The sequence below is a fragment of the Rhineura floridana genome, chromosome 1, assembly GCF_030035675.1.
Source record: "Rhineura floridana isolate rRhiFlo1 chromosome 1, rRhiFlo1.hap2, whole genome shotgun sequence".
NCBI lineage: Eukaryota > Metazoa > Chordata > Lepidosauria > Squamata > Rhineuridae > Rhineura > Rhineura floridana.
In genome coordinates, this window is record NC_084480.1 from 50,878,137 (window position 1) to 50,897,290 (window position 19,154).

A 19,154-nucleotide genomic window follows, 5' to 3' on the forward strand; every position below is an offset into this window, starting at 1 on the left:
AAAATGCTGAATTCAAGCTAGAAAGGAAGAACCTTTGCTTGAAGAGTTCCATAGCTTTAATTTTATACCTACACCTCCTCATATTCTAATACACAGTTGTTTTACTTCCATGAAGCAGTAGTTACATGCATTTGCTACCTAAGTGGTTCAGAGAATCTTAGATGCTTCCAGACAGAGACTTAATATTGCAAACAAGTCATTTGCCTTGTAAATAAAAAGCCACTATTTTCAGAGGAAATTATAAATCTGGATTAAATTAGGAAAAATTATAGATAGCATTTTGATGCCAACAATGTTGTGTGGAAGCTACAAAAAACTTGCATGTATGAGGAGCACAGTAGACACCTTTCTGAGATCACCTCTTGGTGTTGGCTTGACACTGGCATCTGACATATGGTAACTGAGATAAGTTTATGGATCAATACACTTAAGATCATAGAATAGTAGAGCTGGAAGGGGCCTATAAGGCCATAGAGTCCAACCCCCTGCTCAATGCAGGAATCCAAATCAAAGCATTCCTGACAGATGGCTGTCCAGCTGCCTCTTGAATGCCTCCAGTGTCGGAGAGCCCACTACCTCTCTACGTAATTGGTTCCATTGTCGTATGGCTCTAACAGTTAGGAAGTTTTTCCTGATGTCCAGTCAAAATCTGGCTTCCTGCAACTTGAGCCCATTATTCCGTGTCCTGCACTCTGGGACGATCGAGAAGAGATCCAGGCCCTCCTCAGTGTGACAACCTTTCATGTACTAGAAGAGTGATATCATATCTCCCCTCAGTCTTCTCCAGGCTAAACATGCCCAGTTCTTTCAGTCTCTCCTCATAGGGCTTGGTTTCCAGTCCCCTGATCATCTTTGTTGCCCTCCTCTGAACCCATTCCAGTTTGTCTGCATCCTTGAAGTGCGGACACCAGAACTGGATGCAGTATTCAAGATGAGGCCTAACCATTGCTGAATAGAGGGGAACTAGTACTTCACGCAATTTGGAAACTATACTTCTGTTAATGCAGCCTAATATAGCATTTGCCTTTTTTGCAGCCACATCACACTGTTGGCTCATATTCAGCTTGTGATCAACGACAATTCCAAGATCCTTCTCACATGTCGTACTGCTGAGCCAAGTATCCCCAATCTTATAACTGTGCATTTGGTTTCTTTTCCTAAGTCAGGAACTTTGCATTTATCCCTGTTGAATTTCATTCTGTTGTTTTCAGCCCAATGCTCCAGCCTATCAAGGTCCTTTTGAATTTTGTTTCTGTCTTCCACGGTATTAGCTATGCCCTCCAACTTTGTATCATCTGCAAATTTGATAAACATCCAAATCAATAAAAATGTTAAAGCGCACTGGGCCCAGGACCGAGCCCTGTGGTACCCCACTCGTTACTTCTGCCCAGTATGAGAAGGAACTATTGATAAGCACTCTTTGAGTATGATTCTGGAGACAACTGTGGATCCATCTGATAGTTGTTTCATCCAGCCCACATTTAGCTAGCTTGCTAATCAGAATATCATGGGGCACTTTGTCAAAAGCTTTGCTGAAGTCGAGATATATTATGTCCACAGCATTCCCACAGTCTACAAGGGAGGTTACCCGATCAAAAAATGAGATGAGATTAGTTTGGCAGATTTTGTTCTTCATAAATCCATGTTGGCTCCTAGTAACCACTGCATTGCTTTCAAGGTGCTTACAGATTGACTGCTTTATAATCTGCTCCAGAATTTTTCCAGGGATTGATGTGAGGCTGACTGGTCTGTACTTCCCCGGTTCCTCCTCCTTGCCCTTTTTGAAGATAGAGACATTAGCTCTCCTCCAGTCATCCGGCACTTCACCAGTCCTCCATGATTTCACAAAGATAATAGCGGTTCTGAGAGTTCTTCATCCAGTTCCTTCAATACTCTAGGATGCAGTTTATCGGGCCCTGCCGATTTGAACTCATTCAAAGTGATTAGGTATTCCTTGACCGTTTGTCAAGCTCAAGCTCCAATCCTGCCCCTTCTACTTCATGTTTCCCGGGAGGGTCATAGACCCTTTTTTGGGAGAAAACTGAGCCAAAGTAGGAATTGAGCACTTCTGCCTTTTCTTTGTCATCTATTATAATTTTGCTATCCTCATTGAGTAGCTGTGCCACCATTTCTTTTCTCTGTCTTTTACTATGGACATACCTGAGGAAAGCTTTTTTGTTGCTTTTAGCATCCCTCGCTAGCCTCAGCTCATTCTCAGCTTTAGCCTTCCTGACACCATCCCGGCAATTCCGTGATACCTGCCTGTACTCTTCCTTTGCAGCCTGGCCTCCTTTCCACTTCCTGTATGTGTCCTTTTTTGTTTTCAGGTCATCTCTAAGCTTTAAGCCATATTGGCTCCTTCTGTTGTTCCCCCCCCCTTTTTTCCTTGTTGTAATTGCTTGCCATTGCACTTTTAGAATTTCCTTTTTTAGCAACTCCCACCCATCTTGGACTCCTTTTCTCATTAGGGTGGCTTGCCATGGAACCGTACTTATAATTGTCCTGAGTTTATTAAAATCAGCTTTCCTGAAGATCAATGACAAGAGAGTAGTGAAAAGGCTTTGCAAGATGCAAAATCAGAATAGATCATAGGAAATAAATGAACAATATAGCTCAAGTATAAGTCCTAATGTTTAAGCTGAATTTCTCTGAAAGCACATTTCGCTTGTTATAGCAATGAAGTCAGTAGACGATTCAAATGATTCAAGGACCTGATCCTTAGATGTTCTAGGGTACTAGAGCAGATATAAAGCAAGCTCAAGTAGTTAGATTCCCTAACAACTTTGTGGGATGTGATCCTTTAATCATTGTAAGCCAACATTCCCTGAGCCTACACTATATTAATAGCTGTCTGGCATACTTGAAACAGTAATGACTAGTGGCAGAGGCAAGGGTATTACAGGATTTCTATTTTTTTAATTAAAAATAAAACTCACCTATCTCCAGCAGACCTTCATCACTTAAACACTCACTAAACTGCAACCTTTGGAGAATTGGAAAACGGAGGCACTGCTGAACAATCAGTTTAGCCATGTGGCTTATTCCTTCTCCAATAGGTAGAACAATCTCCTCCAAATTCACAAGAGAGCCCACAGCTGCTGCTGCAAATGAGAAGGATATGGATTTGGAAATAACTGTTTACAGCAGGCTTTTCCAGCCTTTGAGTCCCCAGATGTTGCTGGACTACAACTCCCATCAGCCCCTGCCAGCATGGCCAATGGTCAGGAATGATGGGAAGTGTAGTCCAGCAATATTGGAACTAAAAGGTTGGGAAAGACTAATTTACACATAATCCTATACATGTCTAATTTATTTATTTATTTGATTTATTATTTGATTTATATCCTGCCCTTCCTCCCAGCAGGAGCCCAGGGCGGCAAACAGAAATGCTAAAAACACTTTAAAACATCATAAAAGACCTTAAAATACATTAAAACAAAACAACGTTAAAAACATTTTTTTAAAAGTTTTAAAAACATCTTTTTTTAAAAAAAAAAGGTTAAAAACATTATTAAAAAAACATATTAAAAGCAATTCTAACACAGAGGGATAGATCTCAACTTAAAAGGCTTGTTGAAAGAGGAAAGTCTTCAAAAGGTGCCAAAAAGATAGCAGAGATGGCACCTGCCTAATATTTAAGGGGAGGAAATTCCACAGGGTAGGTGCTGCCACACTAAAGGTCCATTTCCTATATTGTGCAGAACAAACCTCCTGATAAGATGGTATCTGCAGGAGGCCCTCACCTGCAGAGCACAGTGATTGACTGGGCATATAAGGGGTAAGACGGATTTTCAGGTATCCTGGTCCCGAGCTGTATAGGGCTTTGTACACCAAAACTAGAACCTTGAACTTGGCCTAATGAAAAGTAAGTCCCAATGAATTCAATGGGACTTATTTCCCAAGCAACTTTGTTCCTTATATGAATATATTTTTGTATAAGTATATGCCTGACAGAGCTCATGAAAGCTTGGGGTATATAACAATGAAAAATACCAATTTAAAGAGCTGAAAACATCCCAAGTGCCCATATACCCCCAGCCAGCTCTTACAAAACTTTTGAAGACATTTATATAGAGACTGAAAAGGCAAACCATACCTAATGCTATACAGGCTTCCTTGTTGATGAAATTTAATCTTGTCAGATTCAGTACCCTAAGTGCAGTAAAATTTGATAAAGCAGCAACTACAACAGAGATAAAAAAGAAAAGCATTATATAATAGCCCACTTACTATATTTGCAACACTGAACATTTCAAATCACTCTTTATTATCCTTCTGACTCATTTCTGTTTTTATTTTTGGTTCCATTTGTTATTCATTTTATTTTCCTTATTTTTAAAATGTTTGTCCCTCCTATTTTATACAAGCTGTAGGTGGCTTCAGAAGGAATCTTGTGAAGGTGGTGATCATCAGGCCTTTGAGATTCCTGCAGTAGTGGCACATTTGGTAGGGCAGAATCACCCTCTCAACTCAGCTGCTTATCTAGACAGGAATGGGATGGAGCAGCAGCAAGGTCAGGGCCATGCAGTTGCGCTGGCAAGACCACCACAAATCTGGCATACCCATGACCTCACCACAACCCTGCCCCAGTCTCATCCAGATAAGCACAGCACCACCGTGTGGTTGCACTGGCAGGACCATCACTGCCAATCTGGTGCACCCACACCACCACAACCTTGCCACTGTCCCATCCCATGCCTGTCCAGGTAAGCAGCAGCACCACTGGTGTCAGGAGGTGGCTCCACAGCAATACCCCACCAATACATGACACTAGTGGATTCCTGTTACATGAAAAAGACTACTTATGCCAACATCCTACTTACCATAAGCAGGACTTTTCTGTGGCAGCACCCCAGTTATGGAAGGTTAGACTGGTTCCATTGATGACTTTTCGGTGGGCAGTGAAAATATTGTTTTATTGGATGTTTAATGATTTTTAACCTGAAGCTGAAGGTTTTAACCCTGCTCTTCTTGATTTTTAATGCTCTGTTTTAATTCTGCTCTTGTTTAAACTGATTTTGCAGCATTTTGTCTTGAAAACGTCTTTGGGAGCTTTTGGGGGGGGGCTTCAAGAGGACCAAAAGGCAGTATAAAAACATATTTTAAAGAATAAATGCATTCTAAGTGAACAGTCCTTTTGTACCAGTGCAACCCCTGGAATCCCCAGATGTGTCTGATAGTCCATTTAACATAACTGGAAGCCCCATGTCCTGTTGCATCAGTGTATCTCTTCAAGTTGGCCTAGGAGTTGAGAAAGCAGGCTAAGGTGCTTGGTATGGAGGGTTAGTAATGTTCTGTACTGCAGTAATGTTCTGACTATTGCTACAATGAGGTGGGAGTTAGACTGCAATCCTAACCCCACCTACTTTGAAGGAAGTCCTGTTAAATTCAGTACCAATTCTGAATTAGCATGTTAGGATTGCACCATTAGTAACACTTCAAGGATGCATTACTATCCCTCCTACATATCAAGTAACTAACATAACATAAGAACATAAGAAGAGCCTGCTGGATCAGGCCAGTGGCCCATCTAGTCCAGCATCCTGTTCTCACAGTGGCCAACCAGGTGCCTGGGGGAAGCCTGCAAGCAGGACCCGAGTGCAAGAACACTCTCCCCTCCTGAGGCTTCCGGCAACTGGTTTTCAGAAGCATGCTGCCTCTGACTAGGTGGCAGAGCACAGCCATCATGGCTAGTAGTCATTGATAGCCCTGTCCTCCATGAATTTGTCTAATCTTTTAAAGCCATCCAAGCTGGTGGCCATTACTGCATCTTGTGGGAGCAAATTCCATAGTTTAACTATGCGCTGAATAAAGAAGTACTTCCTTTTGTCTGTCCTGAATCTTCCAACATTCAGCTTCTTTGAATGTCCACGAGTTCTAGTATTATGAGAGAGGGAGAAAAACTTTTCTCTATCCACTTTCTCAATGCCATGCATAATTTTATACACTTCTATCATGTCTCCTCTGACCCGCCTTTTCTCTGAACTAAAAAGCCCCAAATGCTGCAACCTTTCCTTGTAAGGGAGTCGCTCCATCCCCTTGATCATTCTGGTTGCCTGTGATGTTCCTGCTTATAGTGTAAATATGGTAAGTGCTGTTTATATAGAAGACATATGGTAAGTGGAGTGAAAGAGGAGGGGGGAGTACATGAGCAGTAGAATGCTGGATGATTGGCTGAGCGTTTGAATGGCTGGGAGTATAAATGGAAGAATGACAGTTGAATCTGGGTGGATGTTGGGAGTGTGGAGAAAGAGGTGTTTGAGGGTGGAGGTCAGGAGTGTGGAGAAAGAGGGAGTTGGAGTTCTGATTAATAATAAGTCAAGTACAAAACAGGAATAGATGAAACCATACGCTTGTGAAACATTCTAAAACTAATCTTGTTATTTCTGATATTTAATAAATACTTATTTGGTTTTCCAAAGGCCTGATCCTTGGCTGGGGAATATACATACCAGAAGGGAGGGCAAGGTAATTACCAAGGCTGAACAGAAACAGTATCTAATGGTGGCAGCGGTGAAGGGAGGAATAATAACAATTCAAGTATCCAGAGCAACCCAGAGTTGTATGCATTATCTATAAAGATGCAAGGGGGTTGGGAACAGCATAAGCACGCAGTCACAAAAGTAACCAGCTAGAGAGAGACTCAGGCAAAGTCTCTGGGAGTATTGGTTATAGGACGTGACTGGTGGTGCTGCCTAGCAGGGGGATCTAGTGAGATCTGTGCTAGAGCGGAGTGAGAAACCATATAAAGGACGGTCCGGACTGGTGGTATCCCTGGTGGTGCCTAGCGAAAGGCAGTAGCCACAAGCAGGTGGGAACCTGACAGGGAGAACCAGGGAAGGGCGTCACATTGCCCTCTTCTGAACCTTTTCCAGCTCTATAATATTCTTCTTGAGATGAGGTATTTCAAATGCGGCCGCACCATAGATTTATACAACGGCATTATGATATTGGCTGTTTTATTTTCAATACCTTTCCTAATTATCCCTAGCATGGAATTTGCCTTTTTCACAGCAAATCTAGCTACTCTGCACATTTATTTATTTATTTTATTATTTGATTTATATCCCACCCTTCCTCCCAGTAGGAGCCCAGGGCTGCCTTACACCAGCCTGCTACTGAATTGGCATTATATTTATATGGAAAACTATTTGTTTCTTCGATGTGCATCTTTGAAAGCCTTCTGTAACCCCAGACATGCCTGAAGCAAGCTTAGTATTCAAGGTTTTTAAAAGATTTTGTTGACTGTGTGCCAGGGTGAGGGAACCTCCTGTAGTCTTGTGATAGAGCTGTCTCCAAACATACGTCCTTATATGAGCGACAGAGTGAGGCAAAGCTTTTCATATTGCAAGAAACGTAAACACTAAAAAAAAATCCACTAATTTTAGTGGTAATTTCACATGTCCTACATGACAGGCTGCTTACTTAGATAAATACATACAGTTTTAAATTTCTAATTTTTGACTGCAATTCTTGCAAAGTTGGTACAAACTTTCAGAGCTAATATGAAATTAGATCAAATAAAGATATCTTCATTGTGATAAACTTTGGTTTTATCTTCTTATCTTCCCTCTGTTTTATATTGCTACTGTTTTACCATTGGATTGCGTTGTTTTAATTGCTGTAAACAGTCCTCAGTAATGCATACAAATTAGAAGGGTGGGATACAAATTCTCACATAAAATAAAGAGCATTAAAAGCATGAGGTCAAAGGGTTTTTTCTTTAATTCATTGATTGTGAGGGACTTGTAGAACAGGAATCTGCCTGGAGATGATATAGTGCAGGGATGGCTAACCTGTGGCCCTCCAGATGTTGCTAAAATACAACACCCAACCATCCTTGGCCGTTGGCCATGCTGCCTGAGGCTGAAAAGAGTTGTAGTTCAATAACATTTGGAGGGAGGGCCACACGTTAGCCACCCCTAATGTGCTCTAAAATTCTCCAGCAAGAAACGTATGATTTTGTATATCTAAAATCCCTAACATGCAACACTGGTCTGTAAAGAAGAACAAACTGAACATAGCATCTAGACTGTTGCAAGTCAATAAAGAAGCTTGTTATTGCTGCAGTATGTTTCCAAATGTCTTCTATAAACCAAAAAAAAAATTTTTTTAATACTTAGGGGAGGGTCTATGGCTCAGTGGCAGAGCAGCTGTTTTGCATGCTGAAGGTGCCAGGTTCCACCCCTGACATCTCCAGGTAGGACTAAGAATTTCCACTGCTTGAAATCCGGGAGAGCCACTGCCTATATAAATCCTGAGCTAGATGAACCAATAATCGGATTCATTATAAAGCTTTCTAATTTCCTATACTGAATAAGGATAAAATATATTACAAGTATTAACAAAAATTACTCATTAAACTTCTCTTACCAAGGGAGATCAGATCTGCATCTCTAAAATGCAATCCAGTGAACTGTATATCGGTGAGCATCTTGCAAGAAGACATTGCACCCAGAAGAGCCCCCACATCAGAAAAGTCCGAATTTTTCAGATGAAAAACAGAAAGGTTTTGAAACCTCCGTACAAATTCAACTGTAAAATAAAATAACATGAAGAAATTTACAAGCCACATGTAGCTTTACTTTTTACTTTTTTTAAAGCAAATAAAGAATCTATGTTATATAACCCATGGCCCACCTCCACCTCCAACACCCGTTTTGTACTCGGAACAAGCTATGTAAATCAGCCATGTTTTATATATGCGTATTGTGAACCTGATGCTGGAATTTCTGCAGAATTTGGATTTTTTGTCAACTCAGCAGCGTGGCTGCCAGAGGGAACGTAAGTGTAATGGAGGAACAGCAAGTTTAGGAAATGGAACTTGATATGAGGTTCTAGCCCTTCAACAGAATTCTTGTGCATTGTTGCCAGATTGTTGTCAGAGTGTAATACTGTGAAAGTTAAGCATACTTAAATCCCATTGAAATGAGTGGGATACACAGTGCAATCCTATGTATGTTTACTTAAAAGTAAGGTCCATTGTGTTCAGTGGGACTTAATTACAGAAAAGTAGGAACAGGATTGCGTGCTTAAGCACTTAAATTTTTCTGAATTTATATCCCCTTGCTTAGGTCCAGAATTAATAATGTTTAGAGTGAAAATGGAAATGGACTGCCTTCAAGTCGATTCTGACTTATGGCGACTCTATGAATAGGGCTTTCATTGTAAGCGGTATTCAGAGGCGGTTACCAATTGCAGTCCTCTGAGGGTGAGAGGCAGTGACTGGCCCAAGGTCACCCAGTGAGCTTCATGGCTGGGTGGGGATTCAAACCCTGGTCTCTCAGGTCATAGTCCAACACCTTAACCACTACACCAACTGGCTCTCAATGTTTAGAGTAGACACACTGAAATCAATGGACTTTAGTAATTATGATTAACTTGTATCCCATTGTTTTCAGTGGGTCTACTCTGATCATGACTCAGACTGGATCCAACTCTACATGCTGAAAGATAAATAGGTATATTTTACCTAGTCTGGGAGAATTGTTTTTAAACTGAACATTGTAGATTAGCAATTTTTCCATGTTATGAAGATTTTTGAAGTCTTCTGGGATTATATCAAATACATTTTGATGGTCAGGTAGATCCAGTGACAGTTCCTTCAAGAATGTGTATTTGTCCAAATTTACAAGGAGAGTTTCTGAAACAAGTAAGGCAAACAGATAATGAATCAGTCCTGGTCTCTGTGGTCCAACGTGTAGGACATGGCTAGCTGGGGCCAATGGGAAACATCTGGAGAACAACATCTGGAGAACAAAAGGTCAGCTACCCATGGAATAGATTAAGATTCCTTAAGCTTTTTAAAAATGGCACCTTATTTTAAATTTTAAATTTCCCATCATATTTCTACATTGGTTCCTGGGAACTATTAAATCCTTTATACTTTAAAAATTGGTATCTAATCCATAAAATGCTCCACATTTAGAACAGGCTTAGAACATATCCACACTGTCTGCAGTCTTAAGATTTACAATGTGTCATCCTGTGCGTATTTACCCTGAATTTAATCCCATTGTGTTAACTGTGATTTATGCCAAACCACAATTCCCATTATACCTTAAGTTGAAACCATTAGAGAGTTAAAATGTTATAAAATCTGTAATGTAGATAGGGCAAAAGTGTATTAGTTAGCGCATAATCATTATTCTAGATTTCATAAGTCTCAAAAGCAGCTTTGTCTCATGTTTAAGCCTGCAATTCTATGTACCAGGGAGTAAATCTCAAGTGGGACTGACTTCTGAGTAAAGGTACATAGGATTTATTTGCTTCAATTTTTAAAAATTACAAGAAGCATAGCTAGAACGGAAGTTAAGACTGGATAATGTTTTCTAACTAAATCATGAAATTTCTACCACATTTTTAATACTTTCCAGCCTTTCCCAACCGGTGTGCCTCCAGATGTTCTTGGACCACAACTCCCATCAATGGCTGAGGCTGATGGGAGCTGTGGTCCAACAACATCTGGAGGCACACCGGTTGGGAAAGGCTGAATTATACACCCATAAATATTTCAGGGTTTTATCCAACAGAGAGCGCAAGAGGAAGGCAAGCTCACACAGTGGATCTTCCCCTCCTCTCTCTGCAGCTGAACCTATAACACTTGAAAAGCCACTCAAGAGGGCCAGGTGGACAACGCCTTAAAATGGGAAGGAAGAAATCACACTGGCTGCCCATTTGCTACTGGGGCAAGTTCAAGGTTCTAGTTTTGGTGTACAAAGCCCTATACAGCTCGGGACCAAGATACCTGAAAGACTGCCTTACCCCTTATATACCCAGTCGATCACTGCTCTCTGCAGGTGAGGGCCGCCTGCAGATACCATCTTATCAGGAGGTTCATTCTGCACAATATAGGAAATGGACCTTTAGTGTGGCAGCACCTACCCTGTGGAATTCCCTCCCTTTGAATATTAGGCAGGTGCCATCTCGGCTATCTTTTTGGCGCCTTTTGAAGACTTTCCTCTTTCAACAAGCCTTTTAAGTTGAGAACTATCCCAGTCTGCGTCTGTATTAGAATTGCTTAATATGTTTTTATAATGTTTTTAACCCTTTTTTAAAGTTGTTTTTTTTAAATGTTTTTAACGCTGTTTTGTTTTAATGTATTTTAAGATCTGTTTTTATGATGTTTTAAAGTGTTTTTAGCGCTTTGTTTGCTGCCCTGGGCTCCTGCTGGGAGGAAGGGTGGGATACAAATTAAATAATAAATAAATAAATCACCTAAAATTGGATTGAGGAATCTGGTGCTCTGCTGGTGCAAGATTCCACCATCCAAATTCAGGTGATTCCTCCCTCCCACTGGAGCCCTGCATGACACAGACTACAAAATGCAGTAGGTAGCGCCAACTATCTAGAGGGGCTTTGGGAGGGTAGGTACAGGGAGGGAAAGAGAAAGATCTATGGCATGAGCTTGAGCTCTGCTTGCTTGCCTGCTCCATGAGCTAGAGGGAGCCCCAGCTGACGAAGCGTCAAGGCGAGCTAAGCAGCAGAGCGAGTTCGGCAGCAGGGCGAGGAGGCCAGGGCCCCCCACTCTGCCCGTCTGTTCCCTGACCTCAACTAAACCGCAGTCTCCAACCCATTGACGTAATAAACCTTAAACAAAACTATGCAGGTAAGAAGCCAGCAGGGGTGTGGGGGCTTTCCAGTGTTTTGCACAGCCTGCAGCATGTACGACTATCTGCCTGTTGGACAGAAGTCGTGGGTGTGCTCTCGGTGCAATGAGCTCCTGGCTCTCCGGGAACGACTTCATTTCCTTGAGGCCAAGGTGGCGGACCTGGAAAAGCTGAGAGAGGCAGAGAGGTGTGTGGAGGAGGCCTTCAGGGACGTTATAGCTGTGTCCCACTCCAACGATGATAGCTCTCCTGCTATCATGGACAACGATGGTCTCGGGGAAGGAGAGCATCCAGCTGAGGAAGAGGGAAACGATCCCTTAGAAGGGACCCATTCCTTGGGGGATGAGCAGCTATCCTCTCGTGCCAAGGATATATCTCCAGGGGGTGGAGGGATCCTTGTAGTGGGTGATTCGATCATTAGGAACATAGACAGTGGGGTGTGTGATGGGCGCGTAGACCGCAAGGTGTTTTGCCTGCCTGGTGCGAAGGTTGCGGATATCGCCTGTCGTTTAGATAGTTTGGTAGACAGTGCTGGGGAGGAGTCAGTGGTCGTGGTGCACGTTGGCACCAACGACATGGGGAAATGCAGCCGTGAGGTCCTGGAAGCAAAATTTAGGTTGCTAGGTAGGATGCTGAAAGCCATGACCTCCAAGGTGGCTTTCTCTGAAATGCTACCAGTTCCACGCGCAGGACCAGCCAGACAGGCCCAGCTTTGCAGTCTCAATGCATGGATGAGACGATGGTGTCGGGTGGAAGGGTTCGGATTTGTTAGGCACTGGGGAACATTTTGGGACAAGCCGGGCTTGTACAAAAGGGACGGGCTCCACTTGAACCAGAATGGAACCAGACTGCTGGCACTTAAAATTAAAAAGGTAGCAGAGCAGCTTTTAAACTGACTGAGGGGGGAAACCCGACAGGAGCTGAGAAAGGTCCGGTTTGGAATAAACCTCCCCCCTGGGATAAAAACCAAAGAAATGATGAAATTTTAAAAGGGGTAGGCCTAGAAGTAGGCATTGTGAGAGCAGGGGCACAGGATATAAATTCAGAAGAGCAAAATTACCACAGGCCTAACCACAAGTGCCAAAGACACTTGAAGAGAGACACTGCTTACAAGTGCCTGTATGCTAATGCTAGGAGCCTCCGAACCAAGATGGGAGAACTGGAGTGCTTGGTCTTAGAGGAGAGCATTGATATAGTGAGCATAACGGAGACCTGGTGGAATGGAGAAAACCAGTGGGATACGGTTATCCCTGGATATAAACTATATCGGAAGGACAGGGAAGGACGTATTGGTGGCGGAGTCGCTCTATACATGAAAGAAGGCACTGAATCCAGCAAGCTCGAAACCCCAAAAGAGGCAGACTCCTCCACAGAATCGTTGTGGGTGGTGATACCGTGCCCCAGGAGGGACTTAATACTGGGAACGATCTATCGTCCCCCTGATCAAAATGCTCAGGGAGACCTTGAGATGAGATATGAAATTAAGGAAGCATCCAAACTAGGAAATGTGGTAGTAATGGGTGACTTCAACTACCCGGACACAGACTGGCCGCATATGTGTTCCAGTCATGACAAAGAAGCAAAGTTTCTAGATATTCTAAATGACTATTCCCTAGATCAGTTGGTCATGGAACCGACCAGAGGGACGGCAACCCTGGACTTAATCCTCAGTGGGGACCGGGACCTGGTGCGAGATGTAAGTGTTGTTGAACCGATTGGGAGCAGTGACCACAGTGCTATTAAATTAAACATACATGTAAATGGCCAATTGCCAAGAAAATCCAACACGGTCACATTTGACTTCAAAAGAGGAAACTTCACAAAAATGAGGGGATTGGTAAAAAGAAAGCTGAAAAACAAAGTCCAGAGGGTCACATCACTCGAAAATGCTTGGAAGTTGTTTAAAAACACTATATTAGAAGCTCAACTGGAGTGCATACCGCAGATCAGAAAAGGTACCACCAGGGCCAAGAAGATGCCAGCATGGTTAACGAGCAAAGTCAAGGAAGCTCTTAGAGGCAAAAAGTCTTCCTTCAGAAAATGGAAGTCTTGTCCGAATGAAGAAAATAAAAAAGAACACAAACTCTGGCAAAAGAAATGCAAGAAGACAATAAGGGATGCTAAAAAAGAATTTGAGGAGCACATTGCTAAGAACATAAAAACCAACAACAAAAAATTCTATAAATACATTCAAAGCAGGAGACCATCTAGGGAGACAATTGGACCCTTGGATGATAAGGGAGTCAAAGGTGTACTAAAGAACGATAAGGAGATTGCAGAGAAGCTAAATGAATTCTTTGCATCTGTCTTCACAGTGGAAGATATAGGGCAGATCCCTGAACCTGAACTAACATTTGGAGGAAGGGATTCTGAGGAACTGAGACAAATAGTGGTAACGAGAGAGGAAGTTCTAAGCTTAATGGACAATATAAAAACTGATAAATCACCGGGCCCGGATGGCATCCACCCGAGAGTTCTCAAAGAACTCAAAGGTGAAATTGCTGATCTGCTAACTAAAATATGTAACTTGTCCCTCGGGTCCTCCTCCGTGCCTGAGGACTGGAAAGTGGCAAATGTAACGCCAATCTTCAAAAAGGGATCCAGAGGGGATCCCGGAAATTACAGGCCAGTTAGCTTAACTTCTGTCCCTGGAAAACTGGTAGAAAGTATTATTAAAGCTAGATTAACTAAGCACATAGAAGAACAAGCCTTGCTGAAGCAGAGCCAGAGTCTGCAAGGGAAAGTCCTGTCTCAGTAACCTATTAGAATTCTTTGAGAGTGTCAACAAGCATATAGATAGAGGTGATCCAGTGGACATAGTGTACTTAGACTTTCAAAAAGCGTTTGACAAGGTACCTCACCAAAGGCTTCTGAGGAAGCTTAGCAGTCATGGAATAAGAGGAGAGGTCCTCTTGTGGATAAGGAATTGGTTAAGAAGCAGAAAGCAGAGAGTAGGAATAAATGGACAGTTCTCCCAATGGAGGGCTGTAGAAAGTGGAGTCCCTCAAGGATCGGTATTGGGACCTGTACTTTTCAACTTGTTCATTAATGACCTAGAATTAGGAGTGAGCAGTGAAGTGGCCAAGTTTGCTGACGACACTAAATTGTTCAGGGTTGTTAAAACAAAAAGGGATTGCGAAGAGCTCCAAAAAGACCTCTCCAAACTGAGTGAATGGGCGGAAAAATGGCAAATGCAATTCAATATAAACAAGTGTAAAATTATGCATATTGGAGCAAAAAATCTGAATTTCACATATACGCTCATGGGGTCTGAACTGGCGGTGACCGACCAGGAGAGAGACCTCGGGGTTGTAGTGGACAGCACGATGAAAATGTCGACCCAGTGTGCGGCAGCTGTGAAAAAGGCAAATTCCATGCTAGCAATAATTAGGAAAGGTATTGAAAATAAAACAGCCGATATCATCATGCCGTTGTATAAATCTATGGTGCGGCCGCATTTGGAATACTGTGTACAGTTCTGGTCGCCTCATCTCAAAAAGGATATTCTAGAGTTGGAAAAGGTTCAGAGGAGGGCAACCAGAATGATCAGGGGGATGGAGCGACTCCCTTACGAGGAAAGGTTGCAGCATTTGGGGCTTTTTAGTTTAGAGAAAAGGCGGGTCAGAGGAGACATGATAGAAGTGTATAAAATTATGCATGGCACTGAGAAAGTGGATAGAGAAAAGTTCTTCTCCCTCTCTCATAATGCTAGAACTCGTGGACATTCAAAGAAGCTGAATGTTGGAAGATTCAGGACAGACAAAAGGAAGTACTTCTTTACTCAGCGCATAGTTAAACTATGGAATTTGCTCCCACAAGATGCAGTAATGGCCACCAGCTTGGATGGCTTTAAAAGAAGATTGGACAAATTCATGGAGGACAGGGCTATCAATGGCTACTAGCTGTGATGGCTGTGCTGTGCCACCCTAGTCAGAGGCAGCATGCTTCTGAAAACCAGTTGCCGGAAGCCTCAGGAGGGGAGAGTGTTCTTGCACTCGGGTCCTGCTTGCGGGCTTCCCCCAGGCACCTGGTTGGCCACTGTGAGAACAGGATGCTGGACTAGATAGGCCACTGGCCTGATCCAGCAGGCTCTTCTTATGTTCTTATGTTCTTAAATGTTGGATACAGGCTACAGCCCTCATTAATTAAGTGTATGGCACTAAAGGCAAAATAGATAGAAATGCATTCAGTTCAAGGTCATAGTACAGTACCTGGTATTGATGTCTTCCCCTTAATTTCAAGGGATTCAAGTGAAGCCATTGAAAGGAGCAGGTTCTCTTCTATGACATTCAAGTCAGTATCGTGTATGCTGCAAATTCTAAAAGAGTCCAAGTTCTGTTCAATAGCTGGTTTGATACTTTCAATCAGACCTTTGCAATTTTTGAGCCTGAGTTCAATACGATCAAAAACTGAGAAGAGAACTACTAAATTCTGAAGGTCAAGATCCTGAAACAAATGTACATAACTGGCATCAAATTTCAAATATGGGATCTTTTCATGACCCTCTATATGGACAAATGGAGATATTTTGGAATCTGGAAGCTGCCTTGGGAAAAGTGTCCTAAAACTATTCTTGAAATCTATGTCTTCTTTAAGCTGCTGGGTAACATTACTGAGGAGTGTAAAAGCAGGAGCATATTCCTGGTCAACAACCGGAACCCCCAGATGGGAATAACAACTTTCAAGTAGAGACATATCAGTATTTTTCTCTTGGCCAAGGAAACATACCTCAAATCTGCTGGGCAAGAACAAACTTTCTGGATAATCGAGAAAGAAGCGACTTATGAAGTCACTTTTGGAAGCAAATAGATCTAAAGAAAATTCTTTCCCAGTAAGGAACTGTGATAGTATAGGGACACATGCAGGAACCATATGGCTTTGATAAGCTAGCTTAGTTGTGAGTGTCAGTACAGCTTCAGTGAATTTTATATGATACATCTCTGGCAGCAATCCGAAAGAGAGAAAGAGAGCTTGCTGTTGCATTAGCTGAAGTTTTGGTGTTTGCTGTAGGTAAGTATCATTTTCCAACTGGCTTTCAAATGACGCCTTGCAACTGAGTAAATTGAGTAAGTGGGAAATTATTTGGGGCACTGCTTTAGAAGGTTCACTACAAGCATATATCAAGATATACTGGTAGCGTCCACTGATTTTCACAAATGTGTTGATTTGCTGCATGTATTGCAGTCCTCTCTCCACATCTGCTTGTACATCTGAACTCAGGAGCTCACTCATCCTTAGACCTGCAAGAAATTCTTGGAATGAAAGGTGGAAGAATGTGTAGAGTGGCCGGAGTCTTTGGGCAGTGAACTTGCTCAGCAGACCAAACCAGAGAGCATCATCTCCATTAACTGCAACTTCTGAGAGGTCCTCTTCACTGAATTCAAAGTTGGATTTGAAGAGACCTCTTAAGGCAAGTTCACCACAAGTGGACACTGTGGTCTTTAAACGTTCACTCTCCTGTGGATATTTCAGTGAGTTGTATAGCAGGTAGGCTTTTAAAATGACAAGATGTATGAGCGTATCACCAGCAGGATATTGAGCCCAATACGCCGCAACAGCCACAGCAAAAAGGGGAGTCTTGAAGATGGACTGTATTGGTTCTTCCATGGCCATCTGAATGTAAAACTCTTCTAAAAAGGCAGTGTCATGTGAAAATAGCTTCTTTAACAGATAGAGGGTGCTACTCAGTGGAAACTCTGCAATGCTAAGAATTATGTTGGCATAGTGGCGGATTTTCCCAATCCTGTTGGTACGGACTGCAATAACCAAACAGTGTTTATTCAGGTAGTTCTTTTGAATCAGGTCTTCAATGACCCGGGGAACTGCAGTCATTTCATCATAATCATCCAAAAGGAACAGGGCCTGGTTTTCTAATTGTTGGCATACGTTCTTCAGGGAATCTTCGGTCAATAACCCCTTAAGCCCTACCACCTGATTACAAATTAGGTCAGCCAAGCTCTGATCACGTCTCCTAGAATTCAAGGGCAGATAAAAAACAAATTTGAATCTGCTGAGTATGGGACAGCACCCAGATGCCCAAAGAATAGCTATCTTCCGCAGCAGCGCTGTCTTTCCGCTGCCTGCTTCCCCTTCTACAACTGTAATGGAATGGAAGCTCTCAAGGACCTCAGGCAGCGTGAGCTTCTGCAGTGGCAGGTTATTGATGTCCTTGGAGACAATGGCTAGATCCCCATAGAGCAATTTCAAATCAATAGCAAAATGGGTAGAGTCCCCAAATGAAAACATTTTCCTGAAATTGATGTCGCTGTATGTCCCGGACAGCTGTCCTTGAAGCCACTCATGCTCCTCAAAGGCCTTATCTGTGAAAAGAGAGAAGTGGGGGTGAGATTTGTTTGAAACAACTATTTTATTGACATAACTTTTATTTACATCATGTGTCATGACAACACACTAATGTACATCCATCTTAACTATCCACACTATGACAGCGCTTTTCTGCACTGCAGGCTTTGTGCTTTTGTGAGTCTAACTATTATTTATAGCAGGAATACAGGAACATTGGAAACTGCTTTATACCAAGTCAGACTCTGTATTGTTTATTCTGACTTGCAGCAGCTCTCCAGGCTTTCAGATGGGAGTCATTCTCTGCTCTGCCTGGGAATGCGAGGGATTGAAACTGGGACCTTCTGCATGCAAGGCAGATGCTCTGTGTTCCTTCCTCAAACCAGTATATTTGCATTTAATTGACTGCTCTTGGATCTCAACATGCCTTAGGTTTAGCCATGCACAGATATGTGTGTTCACTGCATCCACATCATCTACTATTTATGGCAATACTTTTAATTACAGAATGATGAAGTGGGTCTTTTTCCAATTATGAATGTCCATCACAGGAAGCCATCATTCTTCCAAATGGTGTACCTTCAGTGTAAAGATAAACAACTAGAGGCACTGGAAAATATTATGTGTGAAGCAATCATAAGACAGACACATGTGCAAATCATATGTTGCATAATTGCTTAAGTAACAATAAATGCACATATTCTTTTAATCTGGCTTCAATAGTAAAAGGGGCACTAGGCAAAGACAACTGGGACAGACCAGGGAGAGTGCAAGAAGAACTTGACTTGGGACATGTGAAATGGCTATGATGATGAAGGTAAAATATACCATTTTGACATTTCTATGCAGTATACTATTACTGTGGAATAATAGTGGACTTAGTCTATAGATGAAAGACATTTGTCAGGTACAAAACCAACCCACATTTCTATGATAGTGAGGGGATGGGGGTGGAAATCGCAAAGGATAGATTTGGCCTTGCAGTTTATTACCTTCATGACACATCCATATCATTATGATGCTGCAGGCCAATGCCTCTAGGTGTATTTTTCTGGGGTTTATTATAATATACATCCGCTGATCCTATGAAATTCTATTCTGAATGTGTTAATTCAGTTAAGCAGCTGACGTGAATAACTGAGTTGTTTTATATCCCTCTGCAGAACCCACCTTTAGCCTGCAAACTTAGTTACATTTAATTGAGAGTGAGTCTCACTTGAACTCAGTGGAATCTATCACTAA

The 19,154-nt window shown here is 42.2% G+C and overlaps 1 protein-coding gene across 1 annotated transcript in view; it reads right to left on the reverse strand.

The window, feature by feature from the left end:
- NAIP (NLR family apoptosis inhibitory protein) overlaps window positions 1-19,154 on the reverse strand; it is a 43,890-nt gene that overhangs the window by 3,147 nt on the left and 21,589 nt on the right. The window contains 5 exon segments of the mRNA XM_061621342.1: window positions 2,937-3,101; window positions 4,097-4,183; window positions 8,374-8,535; window positions 9,473-9,643; window positions 15,821-17,929. Coding sequence (XP_061477326.1) covers window positions 2,937-3,101; window positions 4,097-4,183; window positions 8,374-8,535; window positions 9,473-9,643; window positions 15,821-17,929 — 2,694 coding nt within the window.